Source organism: Labeo rohita, chromosome 14, assembly GCF_022985175.1.
Source record: "Labeo rohita strain BAU-BD-2019 chromosome 14, IGBB_LRoh.1.0, whole genome shotgun sequence".
Taxonomy (NCBI): domain Eukaryota; kingdom Metazoa; phylum Chordata; class Actinopteri; order Cypriniformes; family Cyprinidae; genus Labeo; species Labeo rohita.
Window position 1 is genome coordinate 2,748,724 of NC_066882.1, and position 20,631 is coordinate 2,769,354.

At 35.1% G+C, this 20,631-nt stretch overlaps 1 protein-coding gene across 5 annotated transcripts in view; it reads left to right on the forward strand.

Annotated features, from left to right (window-relative positions):
* med12 (mediator complex subunit 12) overlaps positions 1-20,631 on the forward strand; it is a 36,295-nt gene that overhangs the window by 10,254 nt on the left and 5,410 nt on the right. For all 5 annotated transcript variants that reach the window (XM_051127577.1, XM_051127573.1, XM_051127574.1 and 2 more), the window contains exons 17-36: positions 390-508; positions 2,196-2,339; positions 3,590-3,753; positions 3,863-3,994; positions 4,079-4,306; positions 5,599-5,743; positions 7,288-7,408; positions 8,437-8,547; positions 8,625-8,738; positions 9,745-9,908; positions 10,235-10,414; positions 13,556-13,627; positions 13,719-13,879; positions 14,070-14,231; positions 15,949-16,060; positions 16,146-16,235; positions 16,445-16,554; positions 16,640-16,775; positions 18,304-18,453; positions 18,537-18,896. In XM_051127577.1, the coding sequence (XP_050983534.1) occupies positions 390-508; positions 2,196-2,339; positions 3,590-3,753; positions 3,863-3,994; positions 4,079-4,306; positions 5,599-5,743; positions 7,288-7,408; positions 8,437-8,547; positions 8,625-8,738; positions 9,745-9,908; positions 10,235-10,414; positions 13,556-13,627; positions 13,719-13,879; positions 14,070-14,231; positions 15,949-16,060; positions 16,146-16,235; positions 16,445-16,554; positions 16,640-16,775; positions 18,304-18,453; positions 18,537-18,896 (2,975 nt within the window). The remainder of the gene's footprint in view (positions 1-389; positions 509-2,195; positions 2,340-3,589; positions 3,754-3,862; positions 3,995-4,078; positions 4,307-5,598; positions 5,744-7,287; positions 7,409-8,436; positions 8,548-8,624; positions 8,739-9,744; positions 9,909-10,234; positions 10,415-13,555; positions 13,628-13,718; positions 13,880-14,069; positions 14,232-15,948; positions 16,061-16,145; positions 16,236-16,444; positions 16,555-16,639; positions 16,776-18,303; positions 18,454-18,536; positions 18,897-20,631) is intronic.

The following is a 20,631-nucleotide window of genomic DNA, read 5'->3' on the forward strand; positions in this document are numbered from 1 at the left end:
GCTTAGCTGCCGACTCGGTCAGAAAGAGCAGCCCTGCGTTTGTTTTACTTTTTAATGGAGGTGTAATTGAACATCCCATTATTTCCCTCAAGCAGACTGAGCCTTGGTCCTGACATTAAACGGCTCAACCCACAGCTATTACTATTTCAGGCAAGATGAAAACACTGACCCGTCACCCCGTGGCAGCTCTGTGTGTGAATAAGTCACCCGTCCGGGAGCTTTTCATTTGAAAAAGCATTTGACGGAGTGGCCTCAGTGGCTGGATGCTAGATGAGGGCACTTTGTTTTGATAGCGATCGCTGTATTTCATCTTATTGAAATCCTGTTAGGGCTTTCTCTCTAACGTGCAGTCTGTTTATTGATTTTTGTCTTTTGTCCTCTTTCCTCAGGAGGTGAGGAAGGTCAGAAGAGGAAGAGGAGTAAACCTGAAGCCTTTCCCACTGCTGAAGACATTTTCTCTAAATTCCAGCACCTCTCACACTTTGACCAGCACCAGGTCACCTCTCAGGTCAGTCTGATGTGCATCAATGAACTGCTGTGACCTACTTTTTGTCTGAAATCAAAATATACTTCTCAGTATTTTGCAGACAGTGGTCATTTTGGCACAGCCTGACCGTGCACAGTCTGATTTTGCTTAAATAAATGCGTTCACTAGGTAGTGCGTATGCATTGTTCACACTCAGACTATATTTCAAAGGACTCAACTGTGTATGTATTCCAGTTTCTTGCACCGAACCAGTTTGTTTTTCCACCGTCTCTTCAACCCTGGTCACATAAACAAAATTTCAGCAGCATTTTGCAGGAAAGAAAGGTCTGTTTTCAATAGTGAAGCAATGCTAGCACAGTAGTTGCGCTTTATACAGTTTCACAGTATTAAACTGGAAAGTAACAGAATCAATGATGCACATTTAAATATGAGGGAAAATCCAAATTCAGCTTTCCAAATTATACTTCCGAAATTAACAAATGGAAAAGTTTTGGTCTTACACAAAACTCCCAAACTCATGGTTTCCTATTGAAATGACTGGATTTTGCCTGCAAAATTTTGCCAAGCTATGGAAAATGTGACTACGCCTTGACAGGTTGTCTACAGGGTTTGTACAAGGTGCTTAAAGTGCTTGAAGGACATGAATTTAACTTTCTGACGCCTTTTGTAAGGCCTTGAAAACCCTTTGAAAGTGATTCAAACTTGTGACTTTGATCACTTATTTCAACCAATTCACTAGCAAATACCAGATCAAATTAAAAGAGCCATTCATTTTCAAATTTCGACATCGTTAGTAATGATTTTCGAACTCTGAATCAGTTAAACCATTGCAGTGCAAAATGATTCACCGTTTCGAAGCACTCCAATCGGCTCATGTATCGCAAACTATTTGTTTCATATCGGGATAACAAATCATGTATCGTAATTCATTTGATTCAGTTCGGGACTTCGGAGCATGTATAGCGAATCATTTGTTTCAGATGAGGATTTCGGAGCGGTTTTGCGGATCTTTTTTTTTTTTTTTTTTGGATTTTTTTCTTAAACAGTAGAAAGGAAAGAAAAAATAAATAAATCCATTAAGAAAATTAACCGTTGTTTTACTATAGTAAAAGTGTAGTATACTATATGTTATACTAACCGCACTGAAGCCTGAATAAACAACACAGATGTTAAATTCTGACTATTTTTAAGACATTATGCATCATACACTGGTCAAATTTGTAAATTGTTACAAATGAAAAACTCATATACTAAATCATATACTAAACAACTGAGGATCACACAACCAGACGTTCTAGTCATTCCGAATGCAACAATCACATGGAATCTTCACCTTGTTGCTAGGAGATGCATGGCAACAATGAAACGTTGTGTTCTAAAATCATTTTAAAATGTCAAACTTGTTTGATCTCTTCCAGCCAGATGTAACCGTTGTCTGGCACTAAAAAAAAAAAAAAAAAAAACAAGAGTCTGTGGCTGTCATACACAATTTTCTGCAAAGATTTGTTCAATCCACCCTCCCAGTGTCTGCAGACTGGCCCTGATTTTTCTAGCATTCAGACTGTAAATCTGGGCCAAATTTGTATAGAGTATCCAAGCCTACTGATTTAAATTCACTGTAAATCATGGCTGTCTCTAAATCTCATTAGCATTCAGATGTCATTCAGATGTTCAGATGGGTAATACTGGTGTGTTTGGTTTCTCACAGGTGTCCAGGAATGTTCTGGAACAGATCACCAGCTTTGCCTTAGGGATGTCCTATCACCTCCCACTGGTCCAACACATCCAGTTCATCTTTGACCTCATGGAGTATTCGCTCAATATAAGTGGCCTCATTGACTTTGCTATACAGGTAGGACAGCTGATCCCAAGATATCATCTCTGACTCTCTGTTTGTAATTGTATGTATACATGCTGGCTGTTTGGCAGTCTAGATATCCCTACTACTTAGGGATGTTCATTTCAGTTATTTTTCCTAACCGACAGCTGACGCTCATTAACCGATTATTAACTGATTAACTGATAACCAACAAGATTATTTTAAATTAGAATTTATTGTTTTAGAAAGGATATGTGTTTGTGACCCATTTACAATACCCAGCGTTTTTTTCCAGGGATTAATTTTACATGCACAAAGAAAATTAATTAATTAATTAATTTATTTTTTACTTAACGAAATGAAAGAAAAAACTGTGCAACAAGTAGCTAGTATGCAGAGTTTGGGTTCATTTTTGTGCTGCGGCATCCTAATTTTCTTTATTTTACAAAAGCACAAAGATTTGTTTTAATCAGTTTACAGTTTTGATTGTCTGTATGACTAGGAGGAAGTCATTTCCACTGTTAGAAGGAATAAAAAATCAAGTGACTCACACAGCTAAGCATTGCTAACTTGACAATGCAGTCTTTCCATTATCATAATAAAATACAGTCAGCCAAACATATGGAAAAATCACACTGCTTAGTCGTTTTCAACGTACTGTCGTGATATTATGCCAATATAATAAATAATATTTTGGCATTCAAATACATCTCCAATACTGAAGCTTTTGGATGTGTCGTATGAGAGACGCAACATTAGTTTCAGTTTTGCTTTAGCCTTAATGAATTTGCTTTGGCTTGTCGTTTATATAGCCTAGCTTCTTATATTTTTCGTTCTTGTTCTTTTACTGTTAAATTGAAAGGATTTTTTTGTGGAGTGAGGGGAACTAAAATAGCCTAGCCTATGTTCATGGTGTTTGTAAACATTTCGCGTCGGCATCAGGTCTATTTCTGAATGTAATAATAAAATGTGACTTAATGTTATAGGCCTACGCAATTATTTTTTTTCTCTCTCTCTCTCTCTCGCTCTCTCGCTCTCTCTCTCTCAAAAATTTTATTTTATTTTAACCATCCAGCAAATGTTTTAAAATATTTTGATAAATTATTGATAAATTAAATTACCTTTTAAACCGTTTAACTGATTGTGTTAATCGGTCAAAATTCTTTCTGTCAGTTAACGATTAGCTGGTTAAAATCAGCATCCCTAATACTTCTTCACACATGTTTGTAAAAGCATTTTTGCTTTGTCTATCAGCGATTAACTCAGCATGTCTTGTCTTGTAGCTGCTGAATGAGTTGAGTCTGGTGGAAGCAGAACTCCTGCTGAAGTCCTCCAACCTGGCGGGCAGTTACACTACAGGCCTCTGTTTGTGTATTGTGGCCGTTCTGCGGAGATATCACTCTTGCCTCATCCTCAACCCTGACCAGACCGCACAAGTCTTCGATGGGTACGTCATATTGATGTCTACCACTCCATAGTATAGTGGCGTCACATTTTTTGGAAGTACTTCAGTCTGTTTAGACAATGATAAATGTATATTTTATCGTTCTCTGCAGGCTCCGGATTGTAGTCAAGTCTGGCGTGAACCCTGCAGACTGTTCCTCAGCTGAGCGCTGTATCCTGGCCTATCTCTACGACCTCTATACCTCCTGCAGTCACCTGAAGAGCAAGTTTGGAGAGATTTTCAGGTGAGAGCAATGAATCTATACTTGTAAGTGTTTTTCCATATTCTTGGTCTCTAATGGTGTTTGGTTTCGTGTGGATTCCCACAGTGAGTTCTGCTCAAAGGTGAAGAACTCCATCTACTATAACATCGACCCATCAGACTCCAACATGCTGTGGGATCAGTTGTTCATGATCGAGGCCATCGCTAATCCTACCGCTCACAACCTCAACCACTCCATGGTGGGAAAGATCCTCAACGACAGCCCAGCTAACCGATACAGCTTTGTGTGTAACGTGCTCATGGACGTGTGCGTGGACCACCGTGATCCCGAGAGGTTGGCATCTGGTTCTGTTGATTTGTTTTGAGCAGCTTCATTATAAATGATTAAAAACATTTTATATTTGAAAAAAGATGTAAGTATTAGATAAACTTAAGTTAAAACTAAACCCAAATAGTAATAAAAAAAATTGTTAAACCCAAATAGTAATTAAAAAAAAATAATAAATAAAAATTCAGAATATTAATAAAAATGTCTATAGTAATAATATTTTTAAATATTAGCAATACATTATAAATAAATATATTATAAATTACATATTTTTTATGTAATTATGTAATATTATTCATATAAATTAAAAAGAAAGAAATAAGCCTTCTTCTTTTTTTTTTTTTTTTTTTTTTATAAAATATCAGTATGAAAAAACAGACCAGTGTGAATGGTTTATGTTGTGGTAGCAATCAACAATTCATTAATATTAAATATTATAAGTACATTATAAATAAATATATTACAAATTACATAATTTTATTATAATAAAATTATATAATATTATTCAGATAAATTTAAAAAGTAAGAAATAAGCCTTCTTTTGATAAAATGTGACCCTGGACCACAAAACCAGTCAAAAGGGTCAGTTTTTGAAAATTAGATTTGTACATCAAAAATAAGCTTTCTACTGATGTATGGTTTGTTTGGATAGGATAATATTTGGCCGAGATAGAACTAGTTGAAAATCTAGAATCTGAAAAAGAAAAATCTAAATATTGAGAAAATCACCTTTAAAGTTGTCCAAATGAAGTTCTTAGCAATGCATATTACTAATCAAAAATTAAGTTTTGAGATATTTACGATAGGAAACGTACAAAATATCTCCATGGAACAAGATCTTTACTTAATATCCTAATGATTTTTGGCATAAATCAATAATTTGGACCCATACAATGTATTTTTGGCTATTGCTACAAATATACCAGTGCTACTTAAGACTGGTTTTGTGGTTCAGGGTCACAAATATCAAAACAGACCAGTGTTCAGTTAATAATGATAAATTTAGCAGTAATAATCAAACCATAAAAAGTAAAATATCCAGTTTATGGTAGTAATCAGCTACTGTATTGTAGAATAGAGTATAATCGGTCTTCAAGACAAAAATTGTCTAATTAGTCATTAGGAAACTTAATGGCCAAATAAAAAGTCTTTAAAATGTATTGCCTTCATAAAAATGACCAAGACCTCCTGCTGCATAATTCGCCATAAGCATCTTCAGTAATAGCAGAACAGCTGCATGGCATCTGTAGCTGCACCTGCTCTTCTGTGGTTAACAAATGTTGTGCGTTTTGTTTCAGGGTGAATGATATCGGTATCCTGTGCGCGGAGCTGACGGCGTACTGTCGCTCTCTCAGCGCTGAGTGGTTGGGAGTGCTCAAGGCTCTCTGCTGCTCCTCCAACAATGGCAACTGCGGCTTCAACGATCTGCTCTGCAATGTTGATGTGAGTCAGCTTTCATCTGTTGTGTTGACCCATGTGGCTTATCATCTCATTTGGTATTTTAAGCATATTTGTGCTGACTAAAACATGTTTAGATTAATTTTTGTGACTTGTCTATGTAAATACTCTATTATCAAATTTGCTGTTAATTTACTCATCCTCAGGCCGTCCAAGATGTAGGTGACTTTTTATTTATTTATTTATTTTTAAACAGTAAAGAATATTTTTAGCTAAAATTGTGGTCCTTGGTGATTCACAAAATGCAAATGAATGGCTGCCGGTTTTTGAGAACAAAAAAGGCAAATTAGGGAACGTAACATTAATACCCGCAGCTCCTGACGATATGTTTAAGGTCTTATGAAGTGAAAGGATTGGTCTGTGCAAGAACCTGAGCATTATTTACAACATTATTACCTAAATCCAGATCCTCAGACAGATGGTCTGGACGTATCATTCTTTTGAACCAGTTTTTTTTTTTTTGTTTTTTTTTTTTTTTGGTGAACCAGTTGATTCAGTTCATCAAATCGGACTGAAGCATCTGAAACACTTCACTGGTCAAGCAGCACAGATCTAAAAGTTACTCAATCTCAACACACTTTCAGACACCTGTCAGTCACCCCGACTAGAAATGAGCCAAAATAGTGGCATGTCTTATACTATGATGAATGAACTGATTCAGTGCTCCAGTTCTTCCAACAGTCACTGAACTGAGGAAACAGTTTGACTCGGACCAAAGACCGATAAGCTGCTGATATGTACATGTGTAAACCAAACACTTGAATGAAGGGACGAAATGAACATTTTTACCATGTTTATGTAAAAAGTTGAGCTGATGAAGACTAGTGTATTTATTTTAGACCGACCCGATAAACAACTGAAAAGCACTGTTTTATTAAATTTGTGTCTTTCTTTCTATTGTATTTATTTTCTGCCATTGCTTGTATTTTGTCATCTATAGAAAATATTTTTACTATTGAGCCCATAGTAGCAGCCAAAAAAATGTTTTAACAGCTTTATTTTTGGTAATTTTTTCTAGTATTTATTTTTACGACTTTAATGTATTCTTTATTTCTTACTACTGGAGTTTTTGTTGTTTTCTAATGAGGATTTGGGCTATTTTACACACTGAAGCCTAAAAGACTTTCTTGGCTGTTGTCATGTCATAGGATTACTGATCTTACGTGTGACTTGTTTTTTTTTTCCCCCTGTTATTTATTTTTCGTTATATTTTTTTTTGAAATAATGTTCAGGTTGCACAGACCGATCGTTTCACTTCATAAGACCTCAGTATATCGTCAGTAGCTGCGGTATTAATTTTTTGCTCATTGATATGCTTATTCTCAAAAATAGGCAGCTGCTGACTTGCGTTTTATGAATCGCCAAGAACCAACATTTCAGCTAAAAACCTTCTTTACTCTTCTACTGAAGAAAAAAGGTTGACATTAAGTAAAATAACAGCAAATTTTAATTTTTGGTTGAACTATCCCTTTAAATGGCTGTACTGGATGTTCTTGGTGATATTCAAATGTGTTTTTTTTCTTCGGCAGGTGAGTGATCTGTCATTCCATGACTCTTTGGCAACATTCGTTGCCATCCTGATCGCTCGACAGTGTTTGTTGCTGGAGGATCTGGTGCGCTGTGTGGCCATTCCCTCCCTCCTGAATGCAGGTACGGCTCTTTCATTTGATGCCCCACAGTATTCCACAACCTCCTGCCACACAGACACACAGTCACTGCATACCTCACTCTTGGAGCTGCAGTCCTTCAGTTTTTCACACTTACCTAAGAGAGTTCAGAGAAATCAGAGAGATGTCAGTACTAACTGCCAGCCTGTTTGAAGTCTCCACATTTCACACAGGGCAGCTCCATCTTCAGCTGTGCTGGTGTGTGTCCTGCGGTCAAAGAGCTGCTTCTGCCGCCCACAGTCTCTTTCTCTCTGCCTCTGATTGGCTCCGTGCACAAGGAACTATTCAGGGCAGGAGTGAAAGATGGCTAGATGCTGTTATAGAAGTGTATATTTAGAGAAGGCTGTGCGAAAAATGTGTAAATGTTGGAAGAACATACTTGGCCTTGATTTAGTTATTTATGTCTCTTTTAAAAAAAATGTATTTATAAGTAATACAAATTAGAATCATTGAATGTTTATGCAACCAAAATCTGACGCTTCAGAAAGTTTGTAAAGACATCATGAGAGGAGTCTCTGTGAATCATTTAATATGCTGAACTATCATCGACACATACATAGAGCTCATCGAAAATGGAAAGCGGAAGTTCAAACACATGCTCAAATGCTCAAATCCGTTAGGTTTCTTCTCATGACAAACATGTTTGAGTTTCCATTTACCATATTTGAGCACTATCTATCCACCTTCTCTGTACCTCTCTTCAGTTTGGATCAACACTAGATTGAGTCATTCATGGCAACATGTTTGTGTTTGGTTGAACCAACACCTTAAATCAAGTCTGAGGATCCTTGTGGAAACTTCAGAGGATTCTGTTGCCTGGGTGTTTATTTATCCTGTTCGCTTGAGTCACAGGTGGTCTGTCTGTCTGGCAGGATACGGTATTGTGATCGGCTCATTCTGTTTGTACTGCGTTGATGCAGCTGTGAGCCAGAAATGATGGGTTCATATTCTGAGGCCAGTGCCTTTTTATGGAATATGCTGGTTGTGACGTGTTCGTGTGTTTGTGTTCAGCTTGTAGTGAGCAGGATTCTGAACCTGGAGCCAGACTGACCTGTAGGATCCTGCTTCATCTGTTCAGAACCCCACAGCGCAACCCCTGTCCTCAAGACGGCACCAAATCAGGTAACAACTGCCTCCGAATCAACTCATGCCCGCACAACCATAAACCATAAACCTGAAAATAATCTTTCTGTTCGCAGACAAATCCACAGTGGGCATCAGATCGTCCTGTGACCGACACCTGCTGGCTGCTTCTCAGAATAGCATTGTGGTGGGAGCCGTGTTTGCTGTGTTGAAGGCTGTTTTCATGCTGGGTGAGACTTTGGGTGCTTTTCTCCTGTGCATTCACGTTTTAGTGAGATTAAAGCAGTAGTTTACCCAACAATGAAAATTTGCTAAAATATTTACTTGCACTCAGGCCATCCAAGATGTAGCTGAGTTTGTTTCTTCATCAGTTTTGGAGAAATGCAGCATTACATCACTTGCTCACCACTGAATCCTCTGCAGTGAATGGGTGCCGTCAGAATGACAGTCCAAACAGCTGATAAAACAACAAAAATCCACAATTAATCCACACCACAACTTTACATTGTCACTTCCAGCTAAAATACAAGTCCATAATTCATAATATTGCCTTTTTCTGTGGAAAAAGTCATCTTGTCTGAATCGGGAGAGAACTATGCACAGATCAAGCTCTGTTTACAAGTTGAAAACAATCCAAAACAGCTTTAAACAAACATGTCTATGGATTTTGTTGTAAGAAACAGCAGGAGATGGACTTTTTCATTTTTCATTTCATTGTATTTTGGCCAGAAGTGACAGTTTGAAGTTGAAAAACAAACCTTAATGGTGGTTTTGTTTCTTAAAAATGCAGCTTCTGGTTTATTAAGACCTTAATTGACAGATTGGAGTGTTGTGAGTTACTTGTGGATTACTGTGACGTTTTTATCAGCTGTTTGGACTGTCATTCTGACGGCGCTCATTCACTGCAATGGATCCATTGGTGAGCAAGTGATGCAGTGCTGCATTTTTCCAAATCTGATGAAAAAACAAACTCATCTACAACTTGAGTCATCTGTGGATTTTTAGCAAGTTCTCATTTTTGGGTGAACCTTTCACATGTCTTGGTGATCATATGGAAGATTTAACTGTATGCAGTGATCATAGAACACCACAAGAGGACCAAGAAAGACATTAAATTATTTATTAGAGAAGAAAGCCAGAGGACTGGGAGATGGAGCTAATGGGACACAGCTGGATGTTTATGCATTCAGAATTGATTGGTCCCTAAAAACTGTGACTGTGTGTTTATTTCTCCAGGAGACGCTGAGCTGAAGGGTTCAGGCTTCTCCCACCCTGCTGGACTGGATGACATCGGAGAGGATGACATGGGGTCCAAAAAATCCGGAGGACGTAATGTCTCGATTGAAACAGCCAGTCTGGTGGTTTACGCCAAGTATGTGCTGAAGAGCATCTGCCAACAGGTGATGATTTTAAGAGGATCAGATTCTCATCCTTGGAGGAGTTTTAGCAGTTATAATCCATATTGTAATATCGGTATAGACTGAAGTTGTGGAAATATTTTCTTTGGGAAAGAAGCGCATTTTTGTGAGACATCCTAACCACTGGCATGAAATTGAGGAAATACATCACCTGTGCCCTCACTATTTTCCAAAATTGTGTTTCTCCCAGACTTGCACTCTAAAAGTGATCAAGAGCAGCAGCACGCTGTTTTTTCTGAAGACAAATGAAACACTTTTCTCAGTTTAAGATGTTTGCAATTAATTTTGCTGAATTTTCTCGTATTCAGGAGTGGGTGGGTGAGCGGTGTCTGAAGTCTCTGTCAGAGGACAGCAGCGCGCTGCAGGATCCGGTGCTGGTGAATATCCAGGCTCAGCGGTTACTGCAGCTCATCTGTTACCCACACAGGCAGCTGGACAGCGAGGAGGGCGAGAATCCTCAGAGACAGCGAATCAAGCGCATCCTGCAGGTCACACACTCTCACATGACCCCATCAGAACATCTGCTCCTGAGTTGACTAGTCTTTTTGCAGTAGTATATTGTGAATTTTTAGATTTTCAAATAACATCTAAACCATTAGTTTAAAAATATTTGAACGTTACTTTAAACATTAGTGTTCCCATTAATATCCTAGACCAGGGAAGCCTAATCTGTACTGCCACAGTTATTATACTAAACCAAAAATATGTTTAGACTTATAATAATAAAAGACCTCTAACGTTGCACTGTTGTTTTGGCAAGGTATCCGTCATTTGAACTAAAATCCAAATAGTGATAGTGCCTAGGGCACTTTTTTAATAAAAGGCTGTAATTTAATTAAGTAGGCTGTATATTTCAATACACTCTGTGTTTTATGCTTGCTGTGACTTTTAAAGTGCATTTCGGAGCAGAGCATGCACCAGGTTCACTTTATTTTCTTCAGTGGCGTAAATGTGAACGTTTGTGGACGTTTACATTATTTCACTGGATTTATAATGAGAAGTGTTTGTATACTTAACTCACATATGCACAAACTTTTCTAGATGGTCTGTAGGTGATTGTCTATCCACCGTAGACTCAGAGAAAGCTATAATACACCATGTTTATACAGACCATTCTACAGACTTGGTCCAAAGTCAGAGTTGGAAAGATCTTGAAAAAATCTTATTTTTTGTATGCAAATTGTATAATATCCAAGGTACATATTTCTAGTAACTCTGCAGTTAATTCTCATATTGTATTTTCAGAAAGTTTTGGAATATTTGTCCTCTCCCCAAATTTGTCACTACTGAAACACAGTAATAATAATTTAATTAGAAGGGTTATATTGACCTATTAAGAATTTTCTTACATCAACATTTTAAATATACACTACGGTTCAAAAATTTGGGGTCCGTACATTTTTATTGTTTTTTTTTTTTTTTTTTTTTTTTTTTAATTAAATTTTTTTTTAAATAATTAATTACTACTTTTATTCACCAAGGATGTATTAAGTTATTAGAAGTTAATAATAAATAATTTACATTGTTATAAAATATTTATTTATTTAAAATATTTATGAATAAACACTGTACTTTTTAAGCTTGTTATTCATGAAAGAATCCTGAAAAAAAAAAAAAAAAAAAAAAATCACAGGTTCCAAAAAATATTTGGCAGCACAACTGTTGATATTATCCAACATTGATCATTCTAATAATAAATCTGCATATTAGAATGATTTCTGAAGGATCATGTGACACTTAAGACTGGAGTAACAGCTGATAAAAATTCAGCTTTTCATCACAGGAATAAATTCTATTTTAAAGTATGTTAAAATAAAAAACATTATTTTATATTATAAAAACATTTTGCAATATTACTGTTTTTTTTTTCTATATTTTTAATCAAATAAATGCAGCCTTGATGAGCATAAGAGACTTCTTTAAAGACTGTTACAAGTCTTACTGACCCCAAACTTTTGAACGGTAGTGTGTGTGTATATATATATAAACTATATAACTTTTTTTTTAGGGGAAAATCAATAACAGTGACATTTTTAACAATATTTAAAGTGTAATTTATTAGATTTGTTGTATTTTGTATCCAATTTTTCTTTGTAAAAGGGAAAAAGTTAATAATACTGATTTTAAAGTTAAGGATTTATTAGTTTGAATATACACTGAACCAAAAACCATCATAACATCTTGGTTGATAATTCAGTATACTTCATTTTTGACAAAACATCCCATGTTTTGGTAGCGACTGCACATTTTCAGTAGTGACAGTAATGCTTTGGTAGCGACCACATCACATTAGTGTTTTTTTTTTTTTACACTGCATACTAAAACATTACTAAAACATACTAAAATGCTAAAAGTTTGCATAACGGTACTAAAATTTAGTTCATTTTCCCCAAATAATTATTATGCGTTCTCTTTTGTCACTACTGAAACAGTGGTGACGCGTTTCGTTTGTGGCTGTTTCAGTAGTGACAAGGTTATGGGATAACAAGACCAAAAGAACACCACCAAATGTTTCAGTAGTGACAATTTTAGGTACTTTTGAACCCAGCTCAAAGATGCTAATCAGCACATGGTTTCTAGCACAGTTCTAAACAGTTGTACACATATAAAAACTAAATGCTATGGAATAGCTCTCAAAAAAAACATGCTTAATTGCAGAAAAAAGGTGTTTGGTATTGACTTTCCTTAAAGTTACACACAGATTTTTCAGACTTTTGAACAAATTTACCTTAAAATGATCTATCTATCTAGCCACACCTTGTAGCTGTGAGAGAGAGTGACGCATAAATATTTCCTGATCGTAATTGTAGGCATGTAGTTAAAATAAATCTCAGCCAATGGACTAAAACATACCTTGTTTTGGTAGTGACATGAAAAATGTGGGACACGTATTTTTACATAAATTGTCATAATTTACAAAAAAAAATTAAATAAATTTGTTTTTTTGAACTTCATTTAGAAAAAAAAAAAATGTCTAAAAAAAAAAAAAAAAAAAAAAAAAAAAGAATTTTTGGAAAAACAAAAATTGTTTCAGTATAATTTTCCTAATTTGAAATTTAGGGGTTAGGGTTGGGGACCGCCACCTCCCAATTGAAAGTACCCAATAAATGATGATTTTCTATATATTAAGCTTACTAATATTTTAAATATTATTATGGGTTTCTATAAATAAAAAGGGTTTTGGTAAACATCACAGATTTGAATACTTAAATGCTTTTTAAATGTGTGTTTTGGTTGTGGGACTCCAGTTTGGACCATGGCCCATGCATGGGCTGTCGTTGTGGAAAATGCACAATTCAGCTTTAAAACCCAGTAGACCAGACCTGCATACATGAAGACGAAAACGTGTTTTAGACACCAAGCAGCTCTGTTGCGCCTGTCAGCGATGGAAGAGCAGCAGAGAATGAACAGACCGTCATTTCCCCAAGCTTAATTATTCATTTCACACCCTTTAGCCTTTAAGCCATTAATGATTTGTGTGGGTCTCACAGCAGCTCATTATTCTGGATTGGTTTTCATCTTCATAGACTGTGAAGACAGAGGCCTCTCGCAATTAACATCCAGCAGGGTCTCCAAAGCTCTGCTTTGAAAGCATTCTTTCCATATTCCGTCTGTTTTTCTGCTTACAGAACATGGACCAGTGGACCATGAGACAGTCCTCTCTTGAGCTGCAGCTCATGATCAAGCAGAGCTCAAATAACGTAAGCAGAAGCGTGTTTGCACAGTTCATCCCCGCTTGATGATTTCTCATCTTTTCTTCAAGGTTTGTACATTTGAACCCACTTTTTACAGGAGCTGTATTCTCTCCTGGAGAACATCGCCAAGGCCACTATTGAAGTTTTCCAGAAGTCTGCCGAGATGAACTCTAGTAACCCCACCTGGAATGGCTCCGCTGTTTCCGGCAGCTCCGTCTCCAACAGCAACAGTGCCAGCAAACTCAAACCTGTGCTCAGGTCGGTGACCCCAATCATTGCTTTGTGCTTTTATTTACTTTCAGTTTGATGGGATTGATGGACTGACCTTTTCTTCATCAAACAACATGAATCAATGTTGCTATCAATATCTAAACTCTAAGAAGAGAGCGAGTTTGTGCAGCTCGTGCCCTGCGTGTTTCTCAAATACTGTTGTTGTTGTTTCCTCCAGTTCCTCCGAGCGTTCAGGGGTCTGGTTAGTGGCCCCTCTGATTGGTAAGCTGCCCACATCAGTGCAGGGTCACGTGCTGAAGGCTGCGGGTGAAGAACTGGAGAAAGGACAGCACCTGGGACCCTCCTCACGGAAAGAAAGAGATCGGCAGAAGCAAAAAAGGTACTAAAATTTTAAACAGCATTCACACCTGTTGCTGTTCTCCTAATTTTTAGTGTCTCAAAAGTGCCTAAATGTGTTGCCTGGATGGTATGCAACAAAATTATACTGCCTTCTGAGATGCTGCAATTATTTGTCCCAATCAGGGCATCATGTCATACCCAGAATGCATTGGAAAATATACTCTACCATTCAGAAGTTTGGGGTCGGCTGTATTATTATTATTATTATTATTATTATTTTTTTTATTTTTTTTTTGAAAGATGTCTCTTATGCTCACCGAGGCTGCATTTAGTTGATCGAAAAAAATACAGTAATATTTTGCAATATTATTGCAATTTAAAATATTTTATACATTTTAATATATATTTTAAAATGTAACTTTTTCCTGTGATGCAAAGCTGAATTTTCATCATCAGTGTCACATGTTTCTTCAGAAATCATTCTGATATGCTTAATAATATTTCTTAATATTGGCAATGTTTAAAGCAGTTGCACGGCTTAATATTTTGATAATTTTTTCTAAAAAATTTTTCTGCTTTTTTCTACTTTTTCTAAGTCTATTTTATTTTAGTCAAGTTTTAGTCGACTGAAAGTCTCAGTGTTTTAGTCTAGTTTTAGTCAATGAAATCTTCGTCACATTTTTGTCTTGCTATATAATGGTTAAACTGATTTTTATAAATGGTGAAATGACAACAATCCTTACAGTTATAATTGAGTAAAAAAATATATAATAATAATAATTTATTTATTATAGATAGATATAAATAAATAAATAAATAAATAAAATATTATTATTATTATTATTTTTTTTATTTTTTTTTTTTACTCAATTATAATGGGAAGGATTGTTGTCATTTCACCAGTAAGCACAAACCAACAGAATATGAGCTCATACTCATGGTTATTTTACCTCATCTAATATACTGATTTATTATTGTCTATTTATTATATAAATTAATATCAAATTCTTATGCACTCTCTCTGTCTACATTATGAAAACCGGTAAAACGAACAAAAACGTTATTCTCAAAATATTATGACTGTCCTCAAAATATTACAAATTTAGTCTCATTTTGCTATGACTTTATTCTTCAAATATTATTGCTTTATTCTGAAAATATTGTGACCTTATTCTCTAAATATTACAAATTTATTCTCATTTTGCTGTCATCATTCTCTAAATATTATGACTTTATTCTCAATATTATAATTTTGTTCTCAAAATATTACAAATTTATTCTCAGTTTGCTATGATATTATGACGTTATTCTCAAAATATAACAAATTTAATCTAATTTTGCTATGACAATTATTCTCAAAAAATTACAACTTTCTCAAAAAATTCTTTATTGTCGTCTTCTTCTGATTTTAATCATGGGAAAAAAAGCTAGTCGACAAACATTTTTCGTCATAATTTTCATTAATGAAATTAACACTATATACCTGATATATTAATTTTTTTTTTTTTTTTTGAAGGGGCTTCAAAAACTCTTAATGACCCCAAAAATAAGAACACTAGTGTAGTATGATTCGAAATAAGTTACCAATATTTTGTAGCACTTGAAGCTAAATAGGGTGTTAGCTAAATAACTATTTGTGTGTGCTTTGTGCTTTGTTCCTGTAGTCTAGGCATGATCAGATACAGTATATTGCAGTAATTAACGTACAGCTGTGTTTTTGAAGATCTCCATTTCCTCTGTTTTCTTTTCTCTTTCAGTATGTCTCTCCTGAGCCAGCAGCCCTTCCTGTCTCTGGTGCTGACGTGTCTCAAGGGCCAAGATGAGCAGAGGGAGGGTCTCCTGACTTCCCTTTACAGCCAAGTCCAGCAGGTACTTCATCGACACACACACAGTGTCTCACTGGCAGCGAATGCTTCTCATCTCTTTGGACTAATGTAATGAATTCCTCCATCAGATTGTGACGAACTGGCGTGAGGACCAGTACCAGGACGACTGCAAGGCCAAGCAGATGATGCACGAGGCCTTGAAGCTGCGACTCAATCTGGTGTGCAACTGTTATCTCTTGCTCTCATACATCATCTGCCTTCAAGCTGACAAAACAAGCACAATCTCTGTGTTGATCTGCCTCTCATCAATCTCATTTCCTCATATTGTGTGCCCGAGGTTAAACTCTGCCTAAAAGACAAATGAATGTCACCAAGATGCGGTTAAACTGCACTCAGCTCATTTTTTATTTCGTGTCACGTGGTCTAGGTGGGCGGGATGTTTGATACGGTACAGCGCAGCACACAGCAGACGACGGAGTGGGCAGTGCTTCTGCTGGACATCATTAGCAGTGGCACAGTGGACATGCAGTCTAACAAGTGAGATCTGACACACCCCTCACTCAGCCACTGATCGTCTTTGCTATACCGTGTGATTTGAATGATGTTTGTTCTGTTTCATTAGTGAGCTCTTCACTACGGTGTTAGACATGCTGAGCGTGTTGATTAACGGCACTCTGGCGGCAGACATGTCCAGCATCTCTCAGGGCAGCATGGAGGAGAACAAGAGGGCCTACATGAACCTGGTCAAGAAACTCAGGGTGAGACACACACTGATACTGCTTAGAAAGCCAAAACGGGCTTGTCTTACGTGGGTCAATAAGGAGTGAGGAGAATTTTAAAGCTGAGACTTTATATTAAAATAACAAAGTTCAAAGCTTATTGTGATTATTGGTAGGCTGGCAAATAATTTACAAATAATAAATAGACTTGAAGACTATCATTTATACATCAGTAAAACAGCATATGAATAGTCACTTAACATCATCTACCTCAGAAAAGACTGAGAAAATGTTGGTATGTGGAATTTGTGGAAATATGGTAGGTGGAATTTTCACATTATTTAACCTTTTCACATTAATTAGCCTAATTTGACTTCATATTACTTAACTTTATTATACTACTTGATTCTCAAAATATTATGACCATAAATCTTGTGTTGCTATGGCTATTCTTAAAGTACTATAACTTAATCTCATATTGCTTTGAGAATTTGAGAATTGACTTTATTCTCAAAATATTACAAATTTAATCTCATTTTGCCGTGACATTATTCTCAAAATAATATGACAAAATATTACAAATTTATTATCAAAATATTATGGCTTATGACTCAAAATATTAAAACGTTTCTCAAAATATTACAAATTTAATCTCATTTTGCTGTGACATTATTCTCAAAATATTATGACTGTATTCTTAAAAATTACAACTCTATCAAAATATTGCGATTTTATTGTCAAAATATTAAAAATTTTATCTCATTTTGCGATGACATTATTCTCTAAATATTACGACTTCATTCTCTAAATGACTTTATTCTCAAAATATTACGACTTTAACTTTATTCTCAATTTTTTTGTCATTTTGCGATGACATAATTCTCAAAATATTATGACATCATTCTCTAAATATTGTGACTGTTACAACTTTATTCAAAATATTTTGACTTTATTCTCAAAATATTACTTATAAATTGTCTCATTTTGCTGACATTCTCTAATATTATGACTTTTTTCTCTAAATATGACTTTTATGACTTTATTCTTAAAATATTACAACTTTATTCTCAAAACATTACAGATTTAACCTAATTTTGCGATACTTTCTAAATATTATGACTTTACTACTTTATTCTTAACATTTTACAATTTTAATCTCATATTGTTATTATTTTATTCTCAAAATATCAAGATATTTTTAATACTAAATATCAAGATATATTTAATACTAAAATATTACTTTATAATTATTAAAAGATTACAAATTTAATCTAACTTTATTCTGACATTTTTCTTAAAATATTATGATTATTCTTAAAATATTGTGACTTTAATCTCAAATTGCTATGACTTTTCTCAAAATCACAATTTAATTCTTAAAATATTAGTTTAAATTTCAACTCCTTGCTATGACTATTCTCAAAATGTTACGACTTTGTTCTTAAAATTTTACAAATTTAATCTCTGGAGTAATGATGCTGTAAATTCAGCTTTGATCACAGGAATAAAGTACATTTTACACTACATTTAAAAATTTATTAAGACTCTAGTTTGCTTTGCTCTACAGAAAGAACTTGGTGACCGTCAGTCCGAGAGTTTAGAGAAAGTGCGGCAGCTGCTGCCTCTGCCCAAGCAGACACGAGATGTCATCACCTGTGAGCCACAGGGATCGCTCATCGACACGAAGGGCAACAAAATTGCTGGATTTGAAAAAGAGGTACGTAGCACCTAATCAATGTTGTAGCGCTCCTCAGCTTCTGCCCATTTGCTTACCTTTGCAGTGTGATTTCTCGCATATAGGGTCTTCAGGTGTCAACCAAGCAGAAAATTTCCCCTTGGGACGTGTTCGAGGGCCTGAAGCACTCGGCTCCGCTCTCCTGGGGCTGGTTTGGGACCGTGCGAGTTGACCGCAAAGTCACAAAGTTTGAAGAGCAGCAACGGCTTCTGCTTTACCACACCCACATAAAGCCCAAACAGCGCAGTTACTATCTGGCGCCTCTCAACCTGCCCCAAGAGGAGGAAGAGCCACCTACACCTGTTGTTCCTGAGCCAGACAAGAAGGTGGATCCAGGGAAGCCGGAGAAGAACGTCTCGAATGTCGCACCTGACCCCAATAAGAAGAAAAAGAAAAAGAAACCGACATCCACAAATAAACAAGAGGTATAAACGAGTAAAAAATGCATCTTGCATGTAAATTTTTGTTTTTATTAGGTACTTAAAATAGCATTTAACCCTTGTGCGTCAATTTAAAAAAGTTACGCATAAATTCATAGAGGGCAAAAATGTCCATGTCAAGTTTGGTTTTATTTTAAAGAAGACCCTTGGCAGATTATTGTTAAAGTTAAAAAAAAGTTGTAAAAAATTTAAACGAAAAGAGTTGGAGATTTAAGTCTATGAAAATGATTTATGAGCTATTTTTTATATGAAATATGTGACCCTGGACCACAAAACCAGTCATGAGGGTCAATTTTCAAAACTAAGTTTAATACATTGAATAAATAAGCTTTCCATTGATGAAAGGTTTGTTAGGATAGGACAATATTTGGCCGAGATATGTGGAATATGTGGAATCTGAGGGTGCAAAAAATCCAAATATTGAGAAAATTGCCTTTAAAGTTATACAGATGAGGTTCTTGATAATGCATATTACTAATCAAAAATTAAGTTTTGATATATTTACAGTAGGAATTTTATAAAATATCTTCATGGAACATGATCTTTACTGAATATCCTAATGATTTTTGGCATAAAAGAATATAATACAATGTAATTTTTGGCTATTGCTACAAATATACCCCAATGACTTAAGACTGTTTTGAACTAAAAAATTGATAGAAAATCAAAGCCATAAATGTAAACAAGTTGTGTTTTAAGTTTGAGTTTGATATCTCAAAAAATGAGCTTTTAGTAAGATTTTGTTTGGGTGCAGTATCAAACTTTTCCCCATTAGATTCCAGGCAAAGCTTTAATCTCATGTTGCTGTGACTTCATTTTAAAAATATTACGACTTCAATCTCATATTGCTGTGATTTTATTCTCAAAGTACTTTGAAATTAATCTCATTTGTTCTTAAAATCTCTCATTCTCAGAATCTTATGTTTCTGACTTTATTCTCGAAAGAAAAAACTTTTTCTTAAAATATTACAAATTTAATCTCATTTTGCTATGCCTTTCTCAAATGATTACAACTTTTTCAAAATATTAGAACTTTAATCTAAAAATTTGACACTGAAGACTTGAGTAATGATGCTGAAAATTCAGGTTTACATCACAGAAATAACTTACATTTTAAGCTGTTCACATAGAAAACAGATATTTTTAATTGCAGTGTTTGACTGTTTTTACTGCATTTTTTTAATCAAATAAATGTAGTCTTGGTGAGCATAAGATATTTCTTTCAAAAACATTTAAAAACATCTTATCAACTCAAAACTTTTTAAACTGTAGTGTACCTAAAAATGCACAAAAACACTCAGAACTTAGCAAAGTTATAGCATCATGGCAATGATGGCAAAAAATAAAGCTGGCTTTATATGCCAAACTTGAAAAAATGGCACCATTTAAAAAAAAAAAAAAAAAAAAAAAAAAAAGTAAAAATTAAAATTTATTTTAGAATTTATTAACAAATATTGCATCATTTTGTAGTTAAATGTCCCTGGGATTGTCCCAGTTTCAGTGGGTTACAATGAGGACATTTTTGTCCAAAAAGTGCTGAGGAACTTTTTTTCTTTCTTTTTTTTTTGTACCTAGTGTAAAATGGATTCATTAAAGGAAATGAGGGTAAAATATATAAAACACACACCTGAGCCAAAAAAATTATGCCGTTAGCATTAACACAGGCAAAATTATCAAAAAAAAAAAATAATAAAATAAAATAAAATGGACAAAAATGTCC